The sequence below is a fragment of the Haplochromis burtoni genome, unplaced genomic scaffold (genome assembly GCF_018398535.1).
Source record: "Haplochromis burtoni strain Fernald_Lab_line unplaced genomic scaffold, NCSU_Asbu1 Contig_3, whole genome shotgun sequence".
Taxonomy (NCBI): Eukaryota; Metazoa; Chordata; class Actinopteri; order Cichliformes; family Cichlidae; genus Haplochromis; species Haplochromis burtoni.
Window position 1 is genome coordinate 1863202 of NW_024582364.1, and position 24328 is coordinate 1887529.

General features: G+C 38.9%; 2 protein-coding genes across 5 annotated transcripts in view; both read left to right on the forward strand.

Moving 5' to 3' along the window:
- The window catches only part of prtfdc1b (phosphoribosyl transferase domain containing 1b), a 10089-nt gene extending 6730 nt beyond the window's left edge, over positions 1-3359 (forward strand). For 3 of the 4 annotated variants that reach the window (XM_005912744.2, XM_005912745.2, XM_042219222.1), the window contains 4 exons: positions 2013-2095; positions 2307-2353; positions 2472-2548; positions 2654-3359. In XM_005912744.2, coding sequence (XP_005912806.1) covers positions 2013-2095; positions 2307-2353; positions 2472-2548; positions 2654-2701 — 255 coding nt within the window. In that variant the 3' untranslated portion in view covers positions 2702-3359. Of the gene's footprint in view, positions 1-2012; positions 2096-2306; positions 2385-2471; positions 2549-2653 lie in introns of all 4 variants that reach the window. The other variant, XR_006054229.1, reaches the window with a different exon arrangement.
- Positions 3360-5281: 1922 nt separating this feature from the next.
- arhgap21b (Rho GTPase activating protein 21b) overlaps positions 5282-24328 on the forward strand; it is a gene marked incomplete in the record, with an annotated part of 38381 nt that continues 19334 nt past the window's right edge. The window contains 7 exon segments of the mRNA XM_042219226.1: positions 5282-5513; positions 6455-6649; positions 17085-17267; positions 17426-17447; positions 21441-21536; positions 22034-22112; positions 22193-22247. Coding sequence (XP_042075160.1) covers positions 6578-6649; positions 17085-17267; positions 17426-17447; positions 21441-21536; positions 22034-22112; positions 22193-22247 — 507 coding nt within the window.

Below are 24328 nucleotides of genomic sequence, written 5' to 3' on the forward strand. Positions count from 1 at the left end.
TGTGTGTGTGTGTGTGTGTGTGTGTGTGTGTGTGTGTGTGTGTGTGTGTGTGTGTGTGTTTTAACTAACATCATTGAAAATCTTGCCTTGCCCTACATACTGGAATAGGTGCACTGCAAAAAAATAAAAAGGAAATGTAGGCCTGCAGTCATCATCGTGGGCATTCATGATACTTACTGTAAAAAGATTGTAGGAGTAAACATTTTGAAACAGCTCCCTTTAGTCAGTGCACAACTGTGTGTGACAGGGAACTCGCAGTCTGTGGCCGCTTCAGCTTTAAGTAATATTAAAATCTTTATTGTGTGTCAACGTCATCGGGATAAAGCAAGATGGAAAGACTTAGCGTCTCACAATAAACCAATACATTACATCAGGTGCGTCACATTGTACAGGAAGTAACAGAGTTAAAAGGAAATAAAAAGTCAAAATCAGGAAAGGCTCTAAGGAGGTCGATGACTCAGCCGACAGGATTTCCACAGGCAGAATTTTCCATATTTATAAGACATAGATACTGCTGTGTACTTGTTATGCAATTGCATTTTTAAAAAGACAACCTTGTCTTAGTTTTGACTTGTGCAGTGGGTTGGTCAGTAAAAAACCCTTTTTGCTATCAGTATTGTAAAATGGCAGTCATCACTCCATGGTATTTACAAGGGGTAAAATACAAGCACTGATAGATAGTAATGACTTTAATACTAAAGCACTGAAACACACAAGGTTACAAAATGCTTCACTAGATACGAGAGAGATAGGAGAATACTTTAAAGAAGTGTACATATCCCAACAAACAGTACCTACAAATACACACAGGTACCAATTTTCAGTGATATCAACTTTAATATCAGGAAATTAACTAAGCGTATACATATTTTCTTCCTCTCTCTTTTGCCATATTTTTCAAGTAACCTGTGTTTGACAACAGCATAATAAAACTGGAAGTTCTGTTTTTTGTGCCCCCCCACCTCCCATATGGCCACCCCTATGAAAAAATTCTGGAGACGCCCCTGCGTGGAGCAGTTAAAAGACCCGGATCAGGTGATCAGAGATCAGGTGATATAACACCTCAGCAGGCCATGCAGGGCTTTGTGATTGATAAAAATCTGCAGTGTGGTCTGAATTTCACTGGGAGCCAGTGAAGGGAAGCAAGTGTGTAGTTCAGGGCTCACAGCAAAGGATTTTAGCGATATTTCTTAGATGACTGGATGAGCTTAGAGACATGAGATTCAAAACTCAAACACCTGTCAAAAGTAATACCAACGTTTTGAGCACAGGATTTGGCATTATTGGCAAGTGCAGCCAATGTAGTGACTGACCTCTGTATAGAAACCCCACTTTTACCAGGACTGTGATAATAAAGTATTTATAAAGCATTCACTGTGGTAGTGAGAGGCTCTTGAGCTGACTTGACAGAAAACAGATCATACTACATCATAATAGTTATTTTGTGTAAGGAATTTAAATATGGGTCATTTAATTTAAATGAAATGAGAGAAGGAAACAAGCAAAGTGCATTTAAAAATAAGTAAAATAGGTTTTAAAATCTTAAATTCCTGCAGTATTATAATTAGGCTAAGGCTGTTAGTCTGTTCTGGCTCATATTCAGTGACAGATGAATGAAATGTGTGAGGACAGTCACACATTTCACATATTTGTAGTGCGTGCTGACCAGCGGCACACTGACATGATCGAGCGTACTGTTGTGGCTTTGGTTCGCCTCAGCGTTTGCCTACATCGTAGAGCAAGAGGTCAGGTGACGTTTTTGTTTTTTTTTTTGATTGAATATCACATGTTTGTGTTTAAATTCCTCTTTTCAGTGAATTCAAGTAATTCCTAGTGAATGCTTGTAAACAGTTGCGTAATTTGAGTACAGTGTGACACTGACTGCACTTAGTTTCTGTATCACTTCTAGTCCAGAGAAAGAAGAATTGAGTTTTTGTTCTTTTTTCTTTCCTCACTGCCATGTTATTACTTTCTCAGTCCAGTTTCTACATCTTCCACCCCCACCCTCACAGGGCATTGTAGGCACCGGAAAGACGATGAAGACTCTCCTGAAGCACGTCGAAGCCTTCGGGCCCAAAATGATCAAAGTAGCAGGGTAAAGCCGCCAAACAAAACCAGCTCAATTTCCTGCTTTGCGAATCACTGTTTTCCCCTTTCAGTCGAGACACACACACAGACACACAGAGAGGCAAAGACTAACATTGTGATGCAGATCTCAGGTACCGCAGGTTTTTTTGAAGTGACGCTGTCTCCTGAGACGGTTTGAGTCGGCTGTTGTAAATAATGTCTGCTTTTGTTTCCCTCAGATTGCTGGTGAAGAGAGTGCTGCATAGCTCAGCATGTGTTCCTGACTGTACGTACCTGACCAACCCTTTTATGGCTCAGTGAGTCATTCACAGTTAAAAAAATTGTTGCATTTGCCGAGTCCCAAACTATTGGAAATATTTGCCTTTGTCGTTTTGTGCTTTCAGATGTCGGCTTTGAGATACCCAATCGTTTTGTGGTTGGATATGCTTTAGACTACAATGAGTATTTTAGAGATCTCAGTGTAAGTCAGTGTCTGGCTTCTTTCTTTCTTTTTCTTTTTTTTTTTGACGACTGTATTGGGAATCCAGTAACACAATAAAGACCTGTGCTTTGGTGCTTCTTTTAGCACATTTGCGTGATCAGCGACACCGGGAAGATGAAATATAAGATTTAAAGAGAGGGCCGGCGATAGAGGCGACTGTCGAGCAGATGTCATCGGACAGCAAGCCCAGACACTTCCTGTGAGATGCCATTGACTTACAGCTGCTATGGTGACATCTGATCCCAATCATGCCTGCGTTGTTATAACATTCCTGGTTCCGAACATGTTAACATTTTTAACAACACACACTGCAACATTTAACTGGAGATTTGAACACAAAAAGCGCATGCTTGAGGATAAGTCGGAGCTTTGTTGCTTTGACACAGGTGATTCAGGTTTAAAACGTGTAGTGTTAAGTGGGGGGGGAATGCTGTTCTAACTCTATATCTAAAGCATCCAATCATCCCAGGTGTACTGCTTCTTTTATGAAATGTAAAGCATTCAATAACCACTGCATGTGAGGAATACCAACAAAACCTAAAATGAAAGGAAGTTGGGTTTTTTTTTTTAATTTGTTCTCCACCTGTGCGATGCCTTTTTAAAGTTTCATCTGATTTTCCATCACTTTTAACACACAGGGGAGAAACAGTTCAAGTCTTGTCAACACTAAGTGCCATTACTACCTCCTTTGTGTGTGTGTGTTTTCTTGTTTTTTCACTTGCTGTAGAGTACTTTTGTCATTCTCTGTATCAGTTTATGTTCTAACATACAATAAAATGTTTTTTTAAGATTTCTGCATTCTACTATTAATGTTCCCACATGATTTTATGAATGAATGTTTTAGTACTAATTGATTTACAATGGTTCCTTGGCTGAGCTATGAATATAAAGAAGACCTTGTGTAATATGTTTCTTAGGCTGATGATATACAAAAGGGGCTTGGAGTCTTTTTCTTTTTTTCACATGTCTTTTTAATGGTGTTGAGCTTCTCCTAATTATATGGAAAACTGGCACCTATATAGGCCCTGAAGTAGCAAAGCTTTAAACCAAAAGCATCCTGAAACATCAGGTTGCCATTGTTTTGTTTTAAAAAGGGGGTTTTAACTGTAAGTGAACTTACAAAATGAACAAAAGAGAGCTCGTTGTGCTGAGCTGCTGTGCTCTTTGTATGCACTTGACATGTGACTCCCTTTGCTTAAGCACTGAGCACAACGTGCCATAAAGAAAACCATCTCTTGGGACAGTGAATAGACCTTGCCTTTTTGACTCACCAGACCTCCAACAGTGATAAAATAAGAGCTACAACTGAATTACATTATTGCAACCCCTAAATTTGTAGTCAGTACTTTTTACAGTAGTGGAAGAAGTAGTCTGATCTTTTTCAGAAGCAAAAGCAGCAATGCACCACTGTAAATATTCACAATTACAGAAAAAGTTCATGTATAATATCTTACAATTGGATGTCAATAGCATTTCTCAGTTTACTATGGACTAAACTTCAATATAGTTGTAATATTTTAAAGCGGGGGTGTCAAACTACCTTTAATTAACAGGCCACATTCAGCCCAATATAATCTCAAGTGAGCTGTGTAGTCCAGCTAAACAAATGCACAAAAACCTTTTAATATAAATGTGTGTGACATAAATATGTGTTTATATCAGCATTACATGTCTGAAAGAATTAGTGCAATTTCAGCACTATGGGTGCATGGGTGCTACATGTGCATTACACATCACATTGTAATAAAAAAAAAAGTTTTTGGATCTAAATAACTACAGGCTTTAGTGCAGCTGACTTTAATGGAGGCTGAAATGAGTGATTTCTCCAGAATTACAAAGTCATACAAACGGAAACTAAAAATAATTGAAAACCCCCCCCCCAACATTTACAATACACAATAATAAACAATATATTTATTTAAAAAAATTTTTAAAATGAAGTTAATAACAGTACAATACTGGTACTGTGTAAGAGAAAAGTTCAAATTGCATTAATAAATAATATGTACACCATAAATCTAAGAAAAACAGCTGCTTGAAGATATAATGCTAAGTATTTAGGTTTTATATCAATTTTCAGAGCTGATATATCCCACTTGGACCCACTGAAAGTAGAACCGGCTGGACAGGACAGCTTTGTGAAATTCTCCTCCCTAACTGACCTCTGTAACAAAAGCTGCCAGTCCCAGGAACAGGTGGCTCCTTATGTTGGAGAGGCATAAAAGGGGCATTTGTCAGGGGCCCGAGAATCCGAGCACTTATTTCAGTCTGCAGCTAAAGTGCAGCGAAGGAGTGTCCATTTATTGTTAACTATCTGCTTCGTGGATAAGATGAAAGAAAAGATTTTATGCTGTGTGGTATGTGTGAAATCACCACTGCCCTCCACATTACTAGCTCAGCTCGACCTCACTTTGAACCGGGGCATGTGACTCCTCGTTCACCCTTGCTGTGCGTATTAAACCAAAACCACGACGAGTTTTTGAACGGCTTGAATTGCGGATTTGTTACACGATGCATCTTTTCATCTTCTCCCCTGTTCTCCCGGGAATACTGCTCTAATAGTTCACGGGAACGGTTAAAAAAACGCCACCGTTTACAAGCGCAGATACAAGCTTATTGTAAACTCGCGCCTCATTGGTCCGGTCAAATACAACCCCGCTCCTGATTGGCTGATAGTGTCCTGTTGACCGAAGGTGGACTCCCAGAGAGTCGGGAACAGTGGAGGCAAAAAAAAAAAAAAAAAAAATTCCGAACTGCACCATGCGCCTCCACTGAGTAGGTTTGGATTAATCACCGGAAAGTCGTTTGTACTCAGACTCTATTAAATTATGACAACGCCCTCCACACTGGACCATACACGTTATGTTTGTACTTTTTCTGTGTGTTTTTATGGATAAGCATCGCCGTCGTTGACAGCCTGTAATGACGCTTCTCAACTACACAGGTAACTTTGTTTTAACTCCAACCGTTAGCATGGAGGCTAATTGTTAGCAGCCTGTTGCCGCAGTTTGCTTGGTTGTCGCTTTTGCCCACTTTGCTAGTTTTACAGGGAGCTTCCATAAACACGCAAAAGGGGCAGCAGTGCCTCGTGTGGACGTTTGGAGCGCTTTTATTGTGGTATTTTATGTAAAGTAACAAAGGGAAAAGCTTCTTTTGTTGAGCGCTCGGGAACAACAGCTCGGCATGCTCCCTTCGTGTCTCATTTAAACATCGATTTCAACCAAGTGATTGAAATCCATCCTCTAAAAAGCACAAACGTCGGCTTTGTCGTGAAACACAAACGGCAAATAAAGCTCGTGTGTTTTTATTTTGTAAGAAATAGTTTCTGTGGGGTTTCGTGTCTCAATTTTGAATGCGACGGACATATTTCGCCCAGCCTCCCGACAGTCCCCAGTCCACTTGTTGCTGGCTATTCAGTTAATGCACCGCTGGCTCTCCACGTTGTTGTGCTTTACGCTGGTTATAGTCCTGGTGTTGGCTACTACAACATTGTTAGTCTTCATTAAGTTAGTTAAAATGAATTATTATTACAGTTGACTATCAAATTAAGTTTATTCTAACTTTTTATGATGTGCCGTCACATAGTATTACCCTGAATCAGCCTGTTTTCAAGCACCTGAGTGTGAAGCTCTCCAAGGATGAGACACAAAAACAGCATTTAGAAGTAGCGTTTGGTTAGGACCCTGTTGCATAATGCTGATTGTCTAGAATTAATCACGAGTGGTCTGCTATTATAAACAACCAAGGTATTCATTCATGTTGTTTGTACAGACTCTTGGAGTAGTGTGAGATGTAATTGCTGTGCAGCTGATTCCTAAATCTGCCTTTGAATTCATTTTTTTAAAATGCACTAAACACATATGTCATCTCATATCTCTCAAACAGATGGATTAAGAAATCCAGCAAGTATGGAGGTGTGAATCGGATTGGAGCATTTTTTTAACATCCTGGTGGAGCTACATTTTTCATGTGGTGCTTTACAGACATCAGCATTTTAACTGAAGCTAAATGATGGCATCACGGTGGGTTCCTTCTTGTGAAGACGATGAGAGGCAACGAGCAAGATCTTCTTTCTGTGAGGTGAGTATGAGGCAGACTTCTTTAAAGTCCTGAAATGTGTTAAATGCTGATGACAAAAGGGATTTCTGTGGCCAACTGATTGCAGTTTCAGTGTTATCCCACCTCCTTCAGTTTGGTTTTGGGTGGGGGTGGGATTTGTTTGACACCAAGGACCAGCTGTTTGTGTTTGTAGCAACCCCTGCTGAATTCTTTTGCTCTTTATGTCAACAACGTGCCTCTTATCTATTCTTGTCATAAATATGCCCATCAGATTTTTGTTTCTTTTGAGTGCTTCAGATTTTTCTCAACTAAGATTGGCTGTGGTAGATGAACAGATCAAAAGAACAGGTTTTGGTTACAACATTTAATCAGATTTGAAATTATAATCAAACTCAAACGATGGTGTTTATTCAAGACCCGTCTTTCAGATTTTTAAGCTGTGACCCCTATACCAGACAGGACACCATCTGCTCCTCTGAAAGCTTGCAGCCTGAATGAAGACCTTTATACTGTAATAAAGTAGGTAGCAACTGGGACTCTTTGAAATGAAAGGGCACCTATTTATAGTCTGTAGTTTTCTTTGATTTCCTCCATTGCCTTTAATCTAATATTCAGCTTGTCATTTAAGCCTCCCAAGTTTGCATGATCACCATCCCTAAATGAGGGACATACGGGTGATTATGTTGTTACTTTAAACTAGGTAGATGTGCTGAATTTGATTTTTGTATCTCAGACTCAGGGCAGCAGATAATGCCTAAAAAATTATAATGAATCAATTACAGAGTAATAGAGTTGGTTTTCCGGGGTTTCTTTTTCTAATTTATTCACAGGGATGAGGTTTTTTTGTTTGTTTTTTTTCTCCTAAGAGGCCTGAAATTAAAATTTCTGGATCAACCAGCACACCACATACTAGCGCATTCACTGTTGAAGCTCATTCAACAGACACAGCCTTAGCTGCATCTCACTGTCACAGCTAAGAAAACAAACTTAGATGATGTGCTTACCTTTTGTTATTTCAGCCATCTGGATACATGCTTGCCACTACTACACTCATTTAATGAATGAATAATACAGCATGAGAGAAAATAGACAGTTCTTTTACATAGGATCCCAGAAACCTGTTTGTGAATACTTTAGTAAGTGTTGATGTGCCATGAGGGAAAGCCACAGCATAGTGCCGTGAGAGGAAATCCTCCTTTTTAGCACTCCCTCTAATAAGACTACCACACAAACCAATTCATGTGCTAATTTTGAGCCGGAAACCCCCTGGAGTCTCTGGTTCAGGGATTTTCTGGAAATGATGACACTGGATTTAATTAATGACCTAAGAATTTTCCTAGGCGGATTTTCACTTTCTCTTAGTATCTTAAAAGAGCGTGCAATGGCTGCAGTCATTGGGAATCAAGAAAATCATTTGGATACAAGACTTGTATATTAATTTAGAGAAAGCATGTCACTGTTGGTGTTCTTGGGATTACATCAGGGGGACGGGAGCTGGATCTGGGGGTGGGGGAAAAGTCTTTCTCACCCACCCTTGCTTAATTCTTTACTAGTCTGTCCTGTTCTTTTAAAGTTTTCTCATCCGTTATAACTATTAGACATGTGGAAAGTGTTTATAGTGAATACTGTGAAGCAGACGCTTAAAAATGGAGGAAAAATATCTGTTATTTGAATCAAGAGTTTGATTGGTGGCATTATCCTCCTCCACACTGGAGTGTCTGTCTGCTTTATCAGCTGAATAGTGCGTGGTATTCAGACATTGCAGCTGAATCCAAATAGCAGACAGCCCTTCCTCTGCTTGGATTTCAGACATTCATTTAGCGGCACAGTGCTGCTTAGTGCTGATGAGTGTGCTGTTGTGTGATTATGTGTGTTTTAGGAATTTCTATATTGGCCTATGGTGTTTACTAAATCAAACTCTATTGTATGGGTTTTCCCCCCTACAGCTTCTGTATGATGAATGCCTTTTTCATGATGGATAATTCCAGCTTTTCATTCTCTAGTAGAACAACAGAAATGAGAGTGGTTGGAACTGGATTATTGTTTTGGATGATGAAGCATGATCCATATTTAGCACCGTAGGAGACCATTGACAAACAGACTTCCCCTGTCACCACAACCCTGGCTTCATTAAAGCTCAGTGTTTATCTGATTTAGGCTTGCTGCCTTTTTACAGAACCCTCTGCGCAGGCATCGTATGGTTAACTGATGGCAATCGGAAGGGAAAATTGACCTTCAATTGGATAGAAGTCGTCTGTTACTTCCTGTTGCGTTATGATTGTGTCTGCAGCGTCTCATGAGAGAACATAAGAGATGGGCTGTGTGATTCAGTTTTTCCTCACTGTGTTGTAAAACATCTATGTCTACACATGGAAAACTGTGTGACATGCTCTGTGTCTTGTTCAAACAACTAAGAAAGATTACAGATGGTTACAGACAAATCCAATAAGAGGGGATATTTTCCTTTTTAACAACTGCTCACTAAATCAGTTTTCTTGAAAGCAAAATGCCCGTTACACATGTCCCAATGTTTTTGGTCCAAAACCTAAAATATAGGCAGTTCTATCAAATATGTTAACATGTTATTCGTTTTCAGTAGGTTGTATTTTTAGTAAAATTTGTGAGATAATCCCAGTGTTTTTGACATGTCTGCTCAGAAAACAAGTGGCATCAGTAATTTCACCCATTGAGGAGAATGAAAAATTAAAGCAAATGATCCTGCAGAGAACTGAAGTATCACTGCAACTCCTTGGTGCTGAGCTTTTTTGAAATTGTCTTTTTTTTTTTTTTAATAATTCACTGCTAGTCTTTCGCGTATGCAAAGAGGCTTCTCCGTGCCCTCTGGGGTTTCAGTAACGATCAACAGAAAGCATGTTCAAAATTACAACCAAGGGGTGGGCTTACAGCTGCTGAGCAAGACTGTTTATTTACCAGCTTTAATGTTTATAACAGCAGCATTGTATGACAAACTCATACGGGATGTAACAGGATTTCTTTCAGAAAAGTTGTTAACCCTGGCATGTTCGACCAGCACAGTGTGGACTAATGAGGATATTAAGCTTTATAAGACAACGAGATAAGACAATGGTTGTGCCGTGATTTTTTTTTTTTTTCCCTTTTTTTTTGAGTGTGGGGTATATTTTTTAAAAATTTTAATTATCACTCAAAGAGAAACCAACAGTATGTCTTGTTTTGTTTTTTTGTGTTGTTTTTTTTTGGGTGGGGGGGGGGTTCTCTCTCTCTCTCTCTCCCCCTTTTCACATTGTGCAAAACTTCTATGTGCCCTCTTTCACAGGTGGTGCTCTCTGCTGCTGACAGAGCAGAGTAGATTCAGATAGACGTGTTCTTGCAACAGGCGAGTAGGATCTCTGACAGCGGTACAGGAGATGGCTTGTCCCAAAAGTTGCTCGTTTGGCTTCTAGTTGTTTTTGTTTATAAAAGATTTCTAGAGAGATTTCTATGAGAGGTGACTAATTATACTGATAAAGTAGCTAAGCTGACAACAGTGAGAGGTGAAGGAAAGATGATCACTGCTGTGAGTGAGAGGGGGTATCAGGTGCCAAGGTGAGATGGCATTTCCACATTTTAAAACAACAGAGATCAAATTACTGCTCAACAAACCAGAAGTCAAATGTGTGCTAGTAATGGAGTACACCTCGGCCTGAAGGAATGCCATTTGGGTTTTATGTGACACTAAGACTACGTCCACACTAACCCGGATAGATGTGAAAACGGCATTTTCGTCTGAAAACGCTCTGTGTCCACACTAGCGTTTTCAGTCGTTTTCACAGAGTTGTGCGTCCACATTGAAACGGCCAAAAACGCTTATATTCCAGTCCTGCGCTTTCACAAAAGCGAGTGAGAATTAAAGAATTTGAAGAAAAGCTATCTGGAGCATGTACAAACTGATATTAATCTTTTTTAGGGCTGTCAAAATTGAGAGCAGTCAAAACAACTGCTGTATAATGCACTCCGCTATCTTTGTTTAATCGGTCACATGACTGCATCACATGACTGAAATGCGTCATCGTCTTAGAAAGCCTGCGGTTTCGAGTGTCCGCAACGGGACAGCTCCGTTTTGAAATGTATGCGTTTTCAAAACGCTGTGTTTTTCCTTTGGGAAAGCGCCGTCTCAGTGTGGACGGGAGGCCAAAACGGAGAGAAAACGATGCGTTTTCAAACAAAAATGCATTAGTGTGGACTAGGGCTGGGCGATATATCGAGTTTTTTTAAAAATATCGATATATTTTCATACGAGATATAAGATGTGACAATATCGTTTATATCGATATAGTCTATGTGTTATAATTATACTTGTGGAGCCGCAGGTTTGCCTCTCTTTCGTCCACTTTTGTCTCTACGCAACGTTACTCGGCCTCGCCTCTCCTTCACTGAACACAACTCCGCCTCCCCCATAGCTTCACCTGCAGGCAATGACAAGATGAAAGCAGAAAATCTCCGTTAGCGAGTTACTGTGCGTGGGGCTGGACAGCGTCAACGTGTTAGCGAGCTAACCGCGCTAACGACATGCAGCCAGGAGGGGCTGCACGGCCTAAAATCCTTTCATTTTCTCAAAAATCGACAGTGCGTCTTATGTATGAATTCTGGTTGTGCTTACTGACCGCGAACCGATTTTATGTGGTACACAGCGCTCGGCAATCTGTCAAAAAATGTTTTAATATGACTTTGCTAAGCTACGGAGCTGCACCACTTGATGGATTGTCGGAGGATTACGGCTACCGAGGAGGAGCCTCGCGGAGTGATACGTACTGTGTGTGTATAAGGACCACAAATGGCACCTGTTCAGAGACGTGGTGCAGCTGTGAAATCTGTCTCTTTGTTATTATGCTCAGCGTCTATTAGTTTACATTTTGACTGCACAATTGTGAGCTTTTTGTTATGCACAAAAAACAACATTGTTTTCTTTTATTTATGGACCATGATTATTTAATAAATGCTGATGATTTATTTTTGAGTAATTTCTTCATGTACATCTACGCTGTATGTAAATAAAAGTGCCCGTGTGACATCTGGGACACAGTGTGACTAAGAACTCTCTTTTTGTTCTTAACTTATGGCTTTAAAAAAAAAATCGAGATATATATCTTATATCGCCATCCAGCTAAAAAATATCGAGATATGAATTTTGGGTCATATCGCCCAGCCCTAGTGTGGACGTAGCCTAAGGCAGTACAGAGAACGGTTTCACTGATGATTTGCACCTCTGTTTAAGTAAAATTCAGTGTAAATCTTTTCTTTTATTGTCAGTAATTGATTTAAAACTGTGAGATGTGGGCTGCAAACTTGTTTTTTGTTTGTTTTTTTTTACTTTAAAAATTTTTGGGGAACTACTGTACTGAACGAAGCTTCAAAAAGGTAATTTTTTTTTCAAACCACACAGATCTGTGTCAGCATACGGGGAAAAAAAATCCCACATAAATGGCATTCAGTCATTTCCTTCTCATCCATATGTTACAAGTAGAAGTGTGGCGTGCAGAAAATGCACCACGTGTCTGTGTAGACTGTAGACTGAGTAATGATACTTCTCCTAACCTTGTCCTGCAATACAAGGCTGGAACGCCCAGTGCTCACCAGTGGCTCTCTGTATCATTATCTTAGGTTTTTCACAGCTAAGTGCTTGGTTTGGATGGGATGTGGTGTAGAATTTAGCAGCCCACAGAGAACTATGTTTCCTCACATTTGAAGGTTATGTGAAAGCTGATGTCATGTGGTGCATGTAATGTCTGATTTGGTGATGTCAGCCGAGGCTTTCAGACATACAGGCCTCGCAGTGTGGTTTCATAAGATTTGTTAACAAACACTTGTCATGTTGTTGTATATCAGTTTTTTATGTGAAAACTGCTCTCTAATCTCTGTGGTAGGGGCACCAATGGTGTAGTCAGCATAAAAACTCCTGGGGGATAACCACCTGTTCCTTGGATTCAGCATACTTGAAACAGTGTATGTACTCCTGTGTCATTTGTCAAAGAACATTTACTTCTGAAGACACTTATTTTGTCTGTGCATTAAGACAAGGTATGGTCTTTGATATGTTAAGGCATCTCAGTGCTCTTGTATGGTGCGATCCGTACTTAATATTAGGACTGCAACTAAAGATTCTCAATGTAGTCGACTAATCTGCCAGTTTGTCTTTGATCATTTGATTAGTCAACAATTTTTTCAAAAACTCTGATCTTCGCTTCCTCGGGGCAAACCTCCTGTTTTAGGCTCCAGTACCTCACCTGCTAAATTCTGCCCACTTGTGAATATCACCCTGTTGACCCAGGAAACAAATGAATTTGAAAATAATCACATGTGTATTTTTATCAATATTCAATAGGGCCGTCAGAATAAAAATGAAGTAAATAAAAAAATTACGTAATAAAAATTAAAGTGGTAGTAGTATTTTTTATTTTAAAGTGTGTAATTAGGAAACTAAAAATAGCTTCTGTCAATAAGTTAAAATAAAGCTTCAAATTCAATAAAAAAAACTTTTTTTTTCATTCCAAAATAACAAGTTTGCAAAGTTTACAGATGATTCAGTTCAGTTCATGAATTCACAATTGCAGTGTACATGCTGTGGAGTGAGATGATGTTCCCAGCTGGTAATAACCATGCTAAAGATGCGCTCTGTTATGACTTCAGCCATTTGACAGAGTGGCTGAAGTCATGTGGCTGAGTTTGTCTTTACAGGACAAAATCAGCTACACGCCTTTGATTAATACAAGTAAAACAGGACAAAACAGAATTAAAAAAACAAACAAAAAAACGTTACTAATCACAAATTTGGTTGCATGTCATAGTTTCCCTATATGGTTTAGTGTTCAATGCCAATTATGCTGTTTAACTGACAGTGTATTGGTTTACTATCGCATTTCAATCATTAGCTAGCAGAACTAAAAAGGTGTTCCTTTTTGCAAGCGTGATCCTGAGAAATTTCCGACAGGTAAGCTAACACAAACGTTACAGTACAAACGTTAACATAAACAAGGTATCAATGTGATGCACTAACTGAACTCCCTACAACCGACCCATTCAGAGTCAACATCACAGGGTGCTGGTGTTTTAAATGCTCGTGCACTGCAGTAGTGTTACTGTTGCCACTGTCACATTATTTAATTATGTGGCCATTCTTTACCCAGGGAAGCATTTAAATGGTAGGACTCAACAGTGTACAGATGCAAGGAACATGGAGAAAGCAGAAGAGTGATGGTGGGTCTGTCTTCTTGTAGATGCATTGTATCTACTGTAATCTTATCTATCAGTCTTTCTTACCCCTTTTTTTTTTTTTTTTTTTTTTGATAATTTTAGTGGTTCTTACTAGAGATTTAGTCAACATTTGGGATCAATATATGGAACTGGGTTAGGTTTTACTTTATAGAGCAGTGATGGTAATATTTCCCTTAGTAGAAAAACAAAAGCATCTGAGGAAACTGAGGAAAGAAATGAGTTTTTACAAAGGAGCAACAAGTCTTCACATTTAGCTTGGTCTGAGTGTGCAGACAGTGTTGCTGGATCAAGCAGTTATTAGCTCAAACATATTGAAACACTACTATTAAAAACTCAAATACTGCATTTGTCTTTGTCTTTCCAGCTTCTCAGGCTGTCTTTGACTTTTAGACCCTTCATTCAGAATAAAAAAGGAACTCTTTAAAATTACTTGGTAATTTTCTAAAACCTCTAAATATTTGATATTTGCTGCTCTGGTGATTATTTACCGCAGCAAAATTTGAGATGCGGGTCTGGTCACTTTTAATTTCCAACAGACGTCCACCAGATTAGCAAATGCCTTCTCAAACCTTCTCCAAACTGCCTCACCCAGTGCAAACAGTCTGGCATTCTAGTGATTCATAAATAGGTGAGAGGCATTCATTTGTGGGCAGGAAAGAGAGGTGTGTCATATTTTGATGTGGACGTTCTTTTCATGTGCTTTTCTTTGTAGCCCCTTTTTCACAAGTCATGATTTTCTTTTATGTTGCTTCCCCTTTGACCTCTTCTCACAGTTGTTTAAAAGTGGTATCAACTGTGAGGTTGATACAACTCCTCCACAACAATACCCATTTTTGTTGTTTGTTGTTTTTTTTTTTTTTTTTTTTTTAAATTAAGTGAGGGAAATGCCCATCTAGAATTTACTGGAATGTCACATCATTAATAACTATGCGAGTGGCAATGATAACACTGCATGGCCAGACCATGTCTAAAGATCAAAGGTTGGGAAATTGTTCTCTGGACAAGTTGCTAAATCTGATCCAGTAAACTGAGGCTGACTTGCCCTGGAGACACAAGGGCAGCAGTGCAGGCATTTCAAACATCCAGTCCTATCACCAGAAACAGTCGTCTGGGTACACATTTAATACAACCAGAGCTCATACAGACACAGACTTTAATGTGGAAGTGCTGGTATCACAGTACAGCCAAAGCTCATTCAAAGGAAAACCTGTTCTGCTGGTTTAATCAAAACACATGGGTGTCAGCTGCACCTGTAGCTCTGTTTCCCAGCCAGCTATTAGTGCTCTGGTTTCTTATCCTGTGTACATTTGAAACCTTTATGTGCCCTGCTTGTGATGTTGCTTGAAGTAAAATGTATTTCAAATAGTTTGTCCCTTTCAGCAATATATTGGTCAAAGTGGCCAAATAAGAGTGTTAAGAAGGCTGTAGAGAACACAGTGTAACATGCCTTAACTTGGTATACACCTTCAGGCATGCATAACATTTGAGAAGAGTCAATGAGTGTGAGACAGTCGGATCAGTCTGCGAAGTACTCAAGAGTAGTTGGGTGGAAAGTTGGAAAGTTTTAGGTCTGTGCTGACAAACTGTTTTTTGAAATGTTTGTTTTGTCCGTTCATCACTGTGTGCAACAGCTGTTTGGTTTTGCTTAAAACAAACAAAAACAAGTTTTGTTTGTTTGTTTGTTTTAATGTGTACAAGCAAATTCTTTCAAATTCTTTTCATAGGTTGTTTGAAAATGGATGTTATTCCTCCCAGTTTTCTGACATTTTGTTTAACATTTCTGCCCAAGCAGAGATGGCCTGAATGCAAGCTCATCAAATTCTTCACATTGTTGGAGAAAGTCTGTGCTTCAGTGGGGAGGGGGAGGGTTTGTTTGAGACAGGATGAGGAAATTAGATTTATTTATTTATGTTTATTGAGACTTTTCAAGGCTGATTGGATAGAGGTGTTCTGAAAGTTATAGTGGAGAATGACAGGATTGGTATAAACACTGGTTTGAGGTCAGTTTAAAAAAAAAAGAAAAAAGAAAAAAAAGAGGTTATGTAGGACAGATTTATAAGCTGTTATGTTAAGTGACAGAAACCAGCTGTTAATTATATGACGAAGTTGTTATTTTCACTTGGAAATTTTCAAAAAGTGTGAGCCTATGGATTTTAATCAAAGCGTTAAGCTCTTTTTGTGTTTTTAAAATCATTATTGTCGAAGTGTTTTATTTATATTTGCTATGCTATATTTATATCTGATGTACTTTTTAATGTTTGTATTTATTCTTTAAGACAATTTCAATGAAAAAGTCAAATGTATTTTGCATATACATTCTGAAAACAGTGAGAATAAAAGGACATGCTTCTTGTGTTTGTGCATCCTGTCCTCACAGTTTGACAAATATGAGGAAAATAAGTGATTACAAAACCATTTAAGGCTTGCATTCACTGGGGGATGACTTATTAGGCAAGATACTTGATAATATACCATTGAAAGTGAAAGCCACAAAGACATTTGTGGACTTGCTGAACAAACTAATAAATAATTTATCCGTATTTACATTGTGTTTTACGCAGCAGATGCTGCCTTTATTGCAAACACAAACAGTAAAACGTGCAGTGATGTGAAAGTAACAGGCTTGCGTCATTTAACGGCACTGTAGATTTTAATTGTATTTATTTTTTGGGCCATCCTTCAAAAACTAATGAGAGATGGCCCAAAAAGTGTTTGCGAACTGAAATAGTAGTGCATATTTGAAAGGAGGAGTTCTGTGTAAAGGAGGCGTTGCTACAAACACGATACCACAAAGGTGTGAAGCTATAAATAGTCAGTAAACACAGGAGTGATGTCTAAAGCCTGACATGCTCTACTCCAGCTGTGTAAATGGGATACTCTGAAATGACTTGATGGTAAACACTGGGCAACCCCTAATGTTTTTCATAAGCCCATTCTCCTCTACACTATGTTAAGCTGAAATGAATGACCCTATGCTAATGCACAGTAATTCCTCTGAAAAGGATGTTTGTTGATGTGGGAATTTGTGGTGGCTTTAACATATGATGTAGTTCTGTTTTTGTTTCTTTTTTGTTTTTTAACTTTATCTTTTTATTTGTGCCCATTCCTAGATTATGTAGCTAAAATTTTTTTTTATCAGAACTATTTTAAATCTTCTTTAGAAAAAGATGCTGCCTTTTTTTTTTTTTTTTTTTTTTAATTGCTTCTTAAAACTTTCTTTGTTCAGAGTGACACTCCAGAGTGGAGGAGCTTGGCTGATTCGGCCGCAGCGCCGTACCCAACAGATGACGAGCCATTCTCATGGCCGAGGCCGAAAACTGTGCGTTTGCATCGCACATCCCAAGGCTTCGGCTTCACCCTTCGACACTTCATTGTGTACCCGCCGGAGTCAACGCTGCACTACTTTCCGGTAGATTTCACATCTCAGAAACTTTCATGAGTTTTATTGACCTGAGTATTGTTTGCCTCTTATCACATAAGATAGCATTAAGTCAGCAAAAAGCCTAGTACTGAAAAGACTCTGACCATGAGCAGCAAAGTCACTTGAGGATTTCTGTGCTTTTACAGGAGGAAGATCATGGCCGCAGAGGTAAGCAGAAAAATTCAGCTGTTTCTTCTTATTCTTACCTTTCAGTACTGCTGAATCGGAGCAGTTCATCTGAATTGCATCCACCCTTCAGCTCTTTTTTTTTTTTTTTTTCTTCTAACGTAGTGAGTAGACATAGACTTTATTTAATCCCACACTGTGGAAATTAGCTTGTTACTGCAGCACAAGGGCCAAAAGGAAGAGGTGAATTAGAGATGTATTAGAAAACAATACAAAAGTAGAAAAAAATAAGAAGAACAGACTGGTAATTAAAAAAAACAAACCCTAAATACTATATTATGTAAAGATAGTTACTATATGCAGTAAAATACACCAAGATTTTCCTTTTTTATGTGTACATGAAGTGCATTGGGTACAATGTAGTTCCTGTGAAAGGTTTGTTTAGCACCACCTCTTTCTGTCCTGCTCTGACTCTCCTCACTACACATTTTGTTCTGGCTGCTTTTCAGCCTTTTTCATGCCCTTAGAAAGAGATGGTCTCAGTTTTCAACAAGCTGTGTTTGACAGTGAGTGTTATGGTTTGGTTTCTTCGTTATAAATATTCACACCCTGTCTATGGCAGACGTATGTCAATCCATTACTGTTTTTTACCTTTTCGGTATGTGACCAGAATAACCGGAGTAGCCTGAAGTTACCAATACGTCACATGCTTTGTTTAAAGTGTGATATAGTGAAACAGTTGTTGAAGTTATTTATTAAATGTACAAGTAATCGTTTTGTTTTCTTACAAAATGGAAAGCCCCATAAAGTCCTCAGAAGATCACGATCTAAAGTTGTTAAGTGTTAGTGTGTAGTGGTTAATATGAACAAAATCTAATATTTCTGAAGAATGTCTTTAGTGGCCATCTTTAAGAGTGTTAGTCTTTTTAAAAAGGAAAATCACCTCTGGGTATTTTTTTCCCTTCACAGTTCAACAAGTTAGGCCAAATAGAAATTTCAAGCTGTAACACTTTACTGTTTAAATCAGAGATGTCTTTCCAAGCTAATTTCTTAGGTGTTTATTCTAATAAAACTATTATGAACACTTTCTGATACTTTATACAGCAGATATTGAGCTTGCTTATTGTTCAGATATAAAACCTCAAGAAACATTACAGGAAAGCAAGGTGCCATTAAAGTATATTATTTCTGTTTCACCCCCAAAAATTGAAACACTTTAGAAGCCCAGCGCTCTGCCCAGGGCTTTGCTGCTTTGGATCAGGTAAGCCGGAGAATATTAAAGAATCCCGGTAGTTTTATAATGCTCCTCACAGGGGCTCACAGGCAGCAAGAAAAAAGCCAACCTGAGGGCTTTTCAGTCCAGTCTGAGTCAGCAAGCAAACAAACATGCTGCCTCCCCAAAACATGGAGGATAAAGCTGCACTGTCGTACCTCTGATGTTTTTTTGTTGTTGTTATGAATCAGTTTTTGACGTGTATTTCTCTATTCAGAATAAAAATACACCAAAGCAGTATTCTATAGGTTTATTTACAGTGCAACTCAGTTTTATTATTGTGCAAATGGTCCCATCAGTTTTGTGTATTTTTGCAAAAAAATCTGTCGGGACAACAGTAGGAGGCAAATTAATGTGGGAAGAATTGGATGAAGTAGAATTACTTACAGAAAGAGCTTCATTGCATAGATGACCTTCACATGAAAAGGTGATGGAAACACTAATAATGTAAAACGAATCATAAAGAGTTTTCTCAAAAGTTTTTAAGTCATTTAAGGAACTTGACCTTAATGGATATGGATGAAAACAGCAAATTACAGCAACAGACTTATGTTTAAGGGTGGCTGTCTTATTGCTGCTAGCCTTTACCACATCCAGGTTAAATGTTAAAGTTAATAGAAACTCATACAAGGATGTTAAAAAACAAACAAGAGAATTGGTATATGTGAACTATCCGAAAAAGAAAATGACCTTTAGGACGATCCCCAACGTCTCTAAACAGTTTAATAAACATAGTTTTGTGCCTTAAAATCGGGTTTCGGGTTATTTGGTAATTAGACCTCAGTGAGTCTTAAAAACACTGCATCCACCCTAATTTGCTGTTGACATAACTGATCATTCAGATGAAGGCTGGTTGTTATTCTGAAGACGGAAATGTGAATTTACTTAAAACCAACAAGGCCCCCCCCCTCCCCCCCAAAAAAAGAATCCGAGTTATGGATGTGCTGTGGTTATGGTGTGCCACATCACCATCCATTCACAAATTGTACAAGAGTCCGCTTCTTCCCAAGACAAAGATGCTCTGTCATGGCTTGGGTCACGTTTGGGTTCACCAGTGATCTGATCATTGCTGCCTTTTACTTCATTCACAGCTCTGTCTTTTTTAAAACTGCTTATGGGGGACAGGCATTAATATTTTTGTTTTTAACCATGAAGCTAATTTATGGTGGGTTATTCAGTTTTTGCCTAGAAATTATTTTGCACTATATTTTAATAGTCTTCATTAACATAACGGTGAAACCTGCATAGATAAATATGAGTCAGCTGTGGGCACAAACTTCTCTTGAGTTTTCCTGGAGCAATCCAAACCTGTTCCTTTTTTTTCCATTTTCTTGGAAAGGTTTTTAAAGGAACACTCAAACTTTTTTTGGCATGTGCATTTGTTTTTGTGTATCTGTGCCGAACATTGAGAAATGAATGTAATCTTTATCTGCACATCCACGTTTGGATAAAGCAAACAAACACGTATTTCTCAAAATACTGGTTATGCACAGGAAATGGTTTGGCGCCAACGGGATTAGTGAGGTGCTAAGCTTATGTGTGAGCTATTATACCTTGGTGACATTAATACTGCCATTTGTTTTAGTCTGTCTCTTATTCAGTGCAACTCCCAACATGCATCTAGATGTTCTTAGTGGCATTTTTAGATGGCTTCATTGAAGAAATTAGGACTTGCAACTTCTCAGAATACCACCAGATGGAGCATCTCTTTTTGGTGTAGCAGTATGGGAGTCTTGTACTATATTACATAATGTCCCCAGGATGTGATTCTGCATGAGTAATTACGGGTGTGTGGAAAGGAGGGGGAGAAAAAAATAAATAAATTTTGAGGTTGGTCTGGTGTAAAAATAATTAGCTTTATCGGCCTGTCAGTGGCATGATCATTAGGTGTCTTACAAGATCATGTCTGAATTTCTAAACAACAACAAATGTGGAGTATTTTAATACTATCACGCCTGCTCTCATGCTGGCTTTTCTGTCTGCTCTAGTTTGGGATGACTCACTAGCAGAATGTTAACGATTGGGCCACTCTTTGGCTGTGCCCAGAGCTTTTGCTCAGTTTATAAGGAAAGAGTGGGAGTTGAGGCAGCTGAACACACTGTCACTCTACCTCGTCTTAGTTTTAGTATCCTCCCCCCCCCCTTTTTTTTCCTCCTTTCTATGGCTCTGCAGCTGCTAGGAGACAGGAGCTGCATGACCAAACGGGTTTCTTTCTCTTTTATCACTGTCCCTAAAATCACAAAGCTCCCCTTCCCTGTTTAATTTTTTTTCTCCCTCTCTCAATCAGTTAATGACCATGTCTATTGAAAACTGAGAAAGAATTGGACAGACCACAGCTTACTATCCAGGCATAATGTTGGTTTGCATCCTTCCAAAGCTTGTGACAAACCTCTCTGTTCTCATATGTGACAATTTCTAAAGCAATTTTACGTCTTGGGGTCAGCTTGGTTTTTTTTTGTTTTTTTGTTTTTCCAAATTTTTAGATTTAGTTGTGAAAAAAGGGCAAAGGTTAAAAAATGAATCTACATCATAGGTCTGCTTGTACTTCGGTAAGAAATTGTTGTCATTTGTAGTAAACATTTAGGATTTTCTTCTCTGAAGGTTTTATAAATCTTTTCTTTGTCAGGATTTTCTCTGTTATGAAGTTGGAAACCTCATTAAGAGTAAATTTTCAGAACTACCCTGTAATACATTTGATATGTTTTCATGTGTTTGTATTGCATATGGTTTATAAATAAGTGTACTCTGTTCTCTACTATCAGCAGGAAGGCAGCGAAATAGACTGGAACCAATGGACACTATTTTTGTGAAGCAGGTCAAGGAAGGTGGCCCTGCTCATGGCGCTGGACTTTGCACAGGTCTGTCAAATGTCAGCCAGTCATCATTATTTACCAAAAACTACCAAAAAGAGGTTGTTCACGGGGGTGTAATTTCTTGGAAGTCACAGCATTACAACAGAAGAGGCATATTACAGTAACACAGAGTCTGCAACTTCCTCTATGATATTGTCCTACTGAAAGCATAGGGGCAAAAATGCAAGGAGTGCAGTTTTAAGTTGTCTTGACATTCCTTTCGCTGTTATGCACAACATAAGCCAGGCCTGCTGCTTTCTGCCGGGTACCCTAATGATTTTAAGGATTTTAGTCAATACGGAACCCTTCAACCACACTTATTGAAAACTTTCATTATGTTACTATGTTACTTTTTTCCTTACTAAGAAGTCATAGTCATGTGCTCAAGTCTTTACTTTCTGTCATGAGCACATGTTTCCCTCACACAAAGAGCTTGAAGTTTTCCTAGGATTCTGTCACTGATGTCACTTAAGCCTTTTCTTTTTGATTTTGTTTTCTATCAGGTGATCGAATAGTGAAGGTGAATGGAGCAAGCATCATTGGGAAAGCTTATTGCGAGGTTATATCTTTGATCCAAGACAGGTAAGACTGAGTATGAATTTGTGTGCTTCATGCTTGTTGATTTACTTGCCTTGTTTAAAACTTCTTTTGCTCCCCTGCAGTGGTGACTTCCTTGAACTTTGTGTAATGCCAAAAGATGAGGATGTACTGCAACTGGTAAGTTTTCCTTTGCAATCCTGTTTTGAAAATTAGCTTTAAAAAGTTTGTTTTTGTTTTTTTTTGAAAGAGTGCTCTCTTCTCTAGCCTTGTAATAACTTCTGTTCTGTGACAGAGCTGCTCTAGTTTAAGTTGTTCATGTCGGGACAGCAGTTATGAGATGTAGGCAAGCTAGCTTATCCCATCAGAGTTTTCTATCTAGGCCTCCTAATCAGGCCAGTGCACCCTTTCTGTCCTCCAGAAGTGCTGCTTACAGAACCGCTGAAATGGCCCAAAAGGAGCGGTAAAGGAAGCTTTATTAAAAAATACATTTAACTTGTTGACACACAGGCCAATCTAAATAGCGCATATATTTTGAGTTTATTTCATCTATACATCTGGGTTTATACAAAGTACCATGCACATTAAAAATAAACCAAGGAATGAAAGACATCAACTGTTTTTTAAAAGAAGTTTTATTCTCACCATTTGTGGATAAATGTTCTCTGCAGCTCAGCTGTTTACTCCTAGGTAGAAGTTAGATAATGAATTTATTGTTTGTAATAGGGCTGCCACGATTTGTCGACTAGTCACGATTACGTCGACTATCAAAATCGTCGACGACTGATTTAATAGTCGACGTGTCGTTTGAAGCTTTGTAAGATCGCAAAAGACGCAGGAATAATAGCAGGATTTAAGAGTGTAATAACGGACTGAAACAGAAGATGGCAGCACTGCATGTACAAGGATGCCAGCTGCCGTTAAACCCCGAAGAAGAAGAAGCAGCTGTGTCCCAGAATTCATAGCGCGGCCCAGCTTAGTTTCCAACAATGGCGGTAGCTAGTTAGTTTTAATATTACTCTTATTATTCTTTCTGGGTCACAAAATAAACGTTTAACATATTTTCAGGCGAGAATGTAGCTGTGTAAACCTCAAATATCGGCTCAGTTTATCAGGACACCACATATTTTCAAAAGCGCTCCGACGTTTTCGGAGACGTCTGTTACCCACTGTCACTACCCGATCCGTACCGGAAACCCGATCGGTACCCCGCATGCGCAAATCTTACGTCACTTCCTCTCTTTGCCAACATTGCGACATTCAATATTGAATGATACGGTTAGCGCCCAGTTAGCTCCTAGCATTTCTCAACAGCTCTGCCTCCTTTTCGACTGCCCGGGACATTTAAACAATGGATAATCCGTATACAAAGAAATTCATGCTTTTCTCCTCAACAGAGAGCGTCCCCCGATTGAGCAACAGCGCCGTAAAATAAGAAGAATGGCGCCTAATTACAGAGTTAATAATGCAGACTTTGTAATATCTCACGTGTAGATTCATCAGCCAGATGAAGTGTTTACTGACAATTGACAGTGATGGCGCACATCATCATCACTATTCCAACAATCCTCTCCTCACAGACAAGCATAAACACACTCGACTATCGCTAAATCAGATTTAACACACGTTTGTAATGACGCTAATTCAGTTTATAATAGGGTTTATTCGCTCGGTCAGCAGGTGGCGGTATCCTCGTACACTGGGGAGTAAACTGCCATTAAACGAACAGAAGAAGAAGAAAACATCTGCACATGCGCGGTACGGATCGGGTAGACCCGATTTGTACGGTCAGACTTTACACATGCGCAGTAAGGATCGGAGAGTCCTGATCCGTAACTTTCTTTTTATTTTTCGTTTTTGTCTACATTGTACTGAAATGCTTCATTATTGCAAACATTTTAAGATATACTTGTTATTCTTAACATCTTAACAGATACTCTGACCCATAACTATCGTAAAACGCTACGACCGGAAGTAGAGACCTTTCGCGCATGCGGGGTACCGATCGGGTTTCCGGTACGGATCGGGTAGTGACACCCACTAGCTCGATAGCTAGCCGGGGGCTAGGTCACTAGCGCCGTGAGAACACCGGACTCCCGGCAAATTGTTTTCAAACCCACCGCCGTCTTTCGCGACTCAGGTTAAATATATATGAGTCACTTAGATAAATTAAAAATGTTGTTGTTTGGTTTTTTTTTTTTTTTTAGTATTTTATTTGTTCCTGAGTAAATCGGTTTGGCTGAGATTAAAGTTATAGTTTT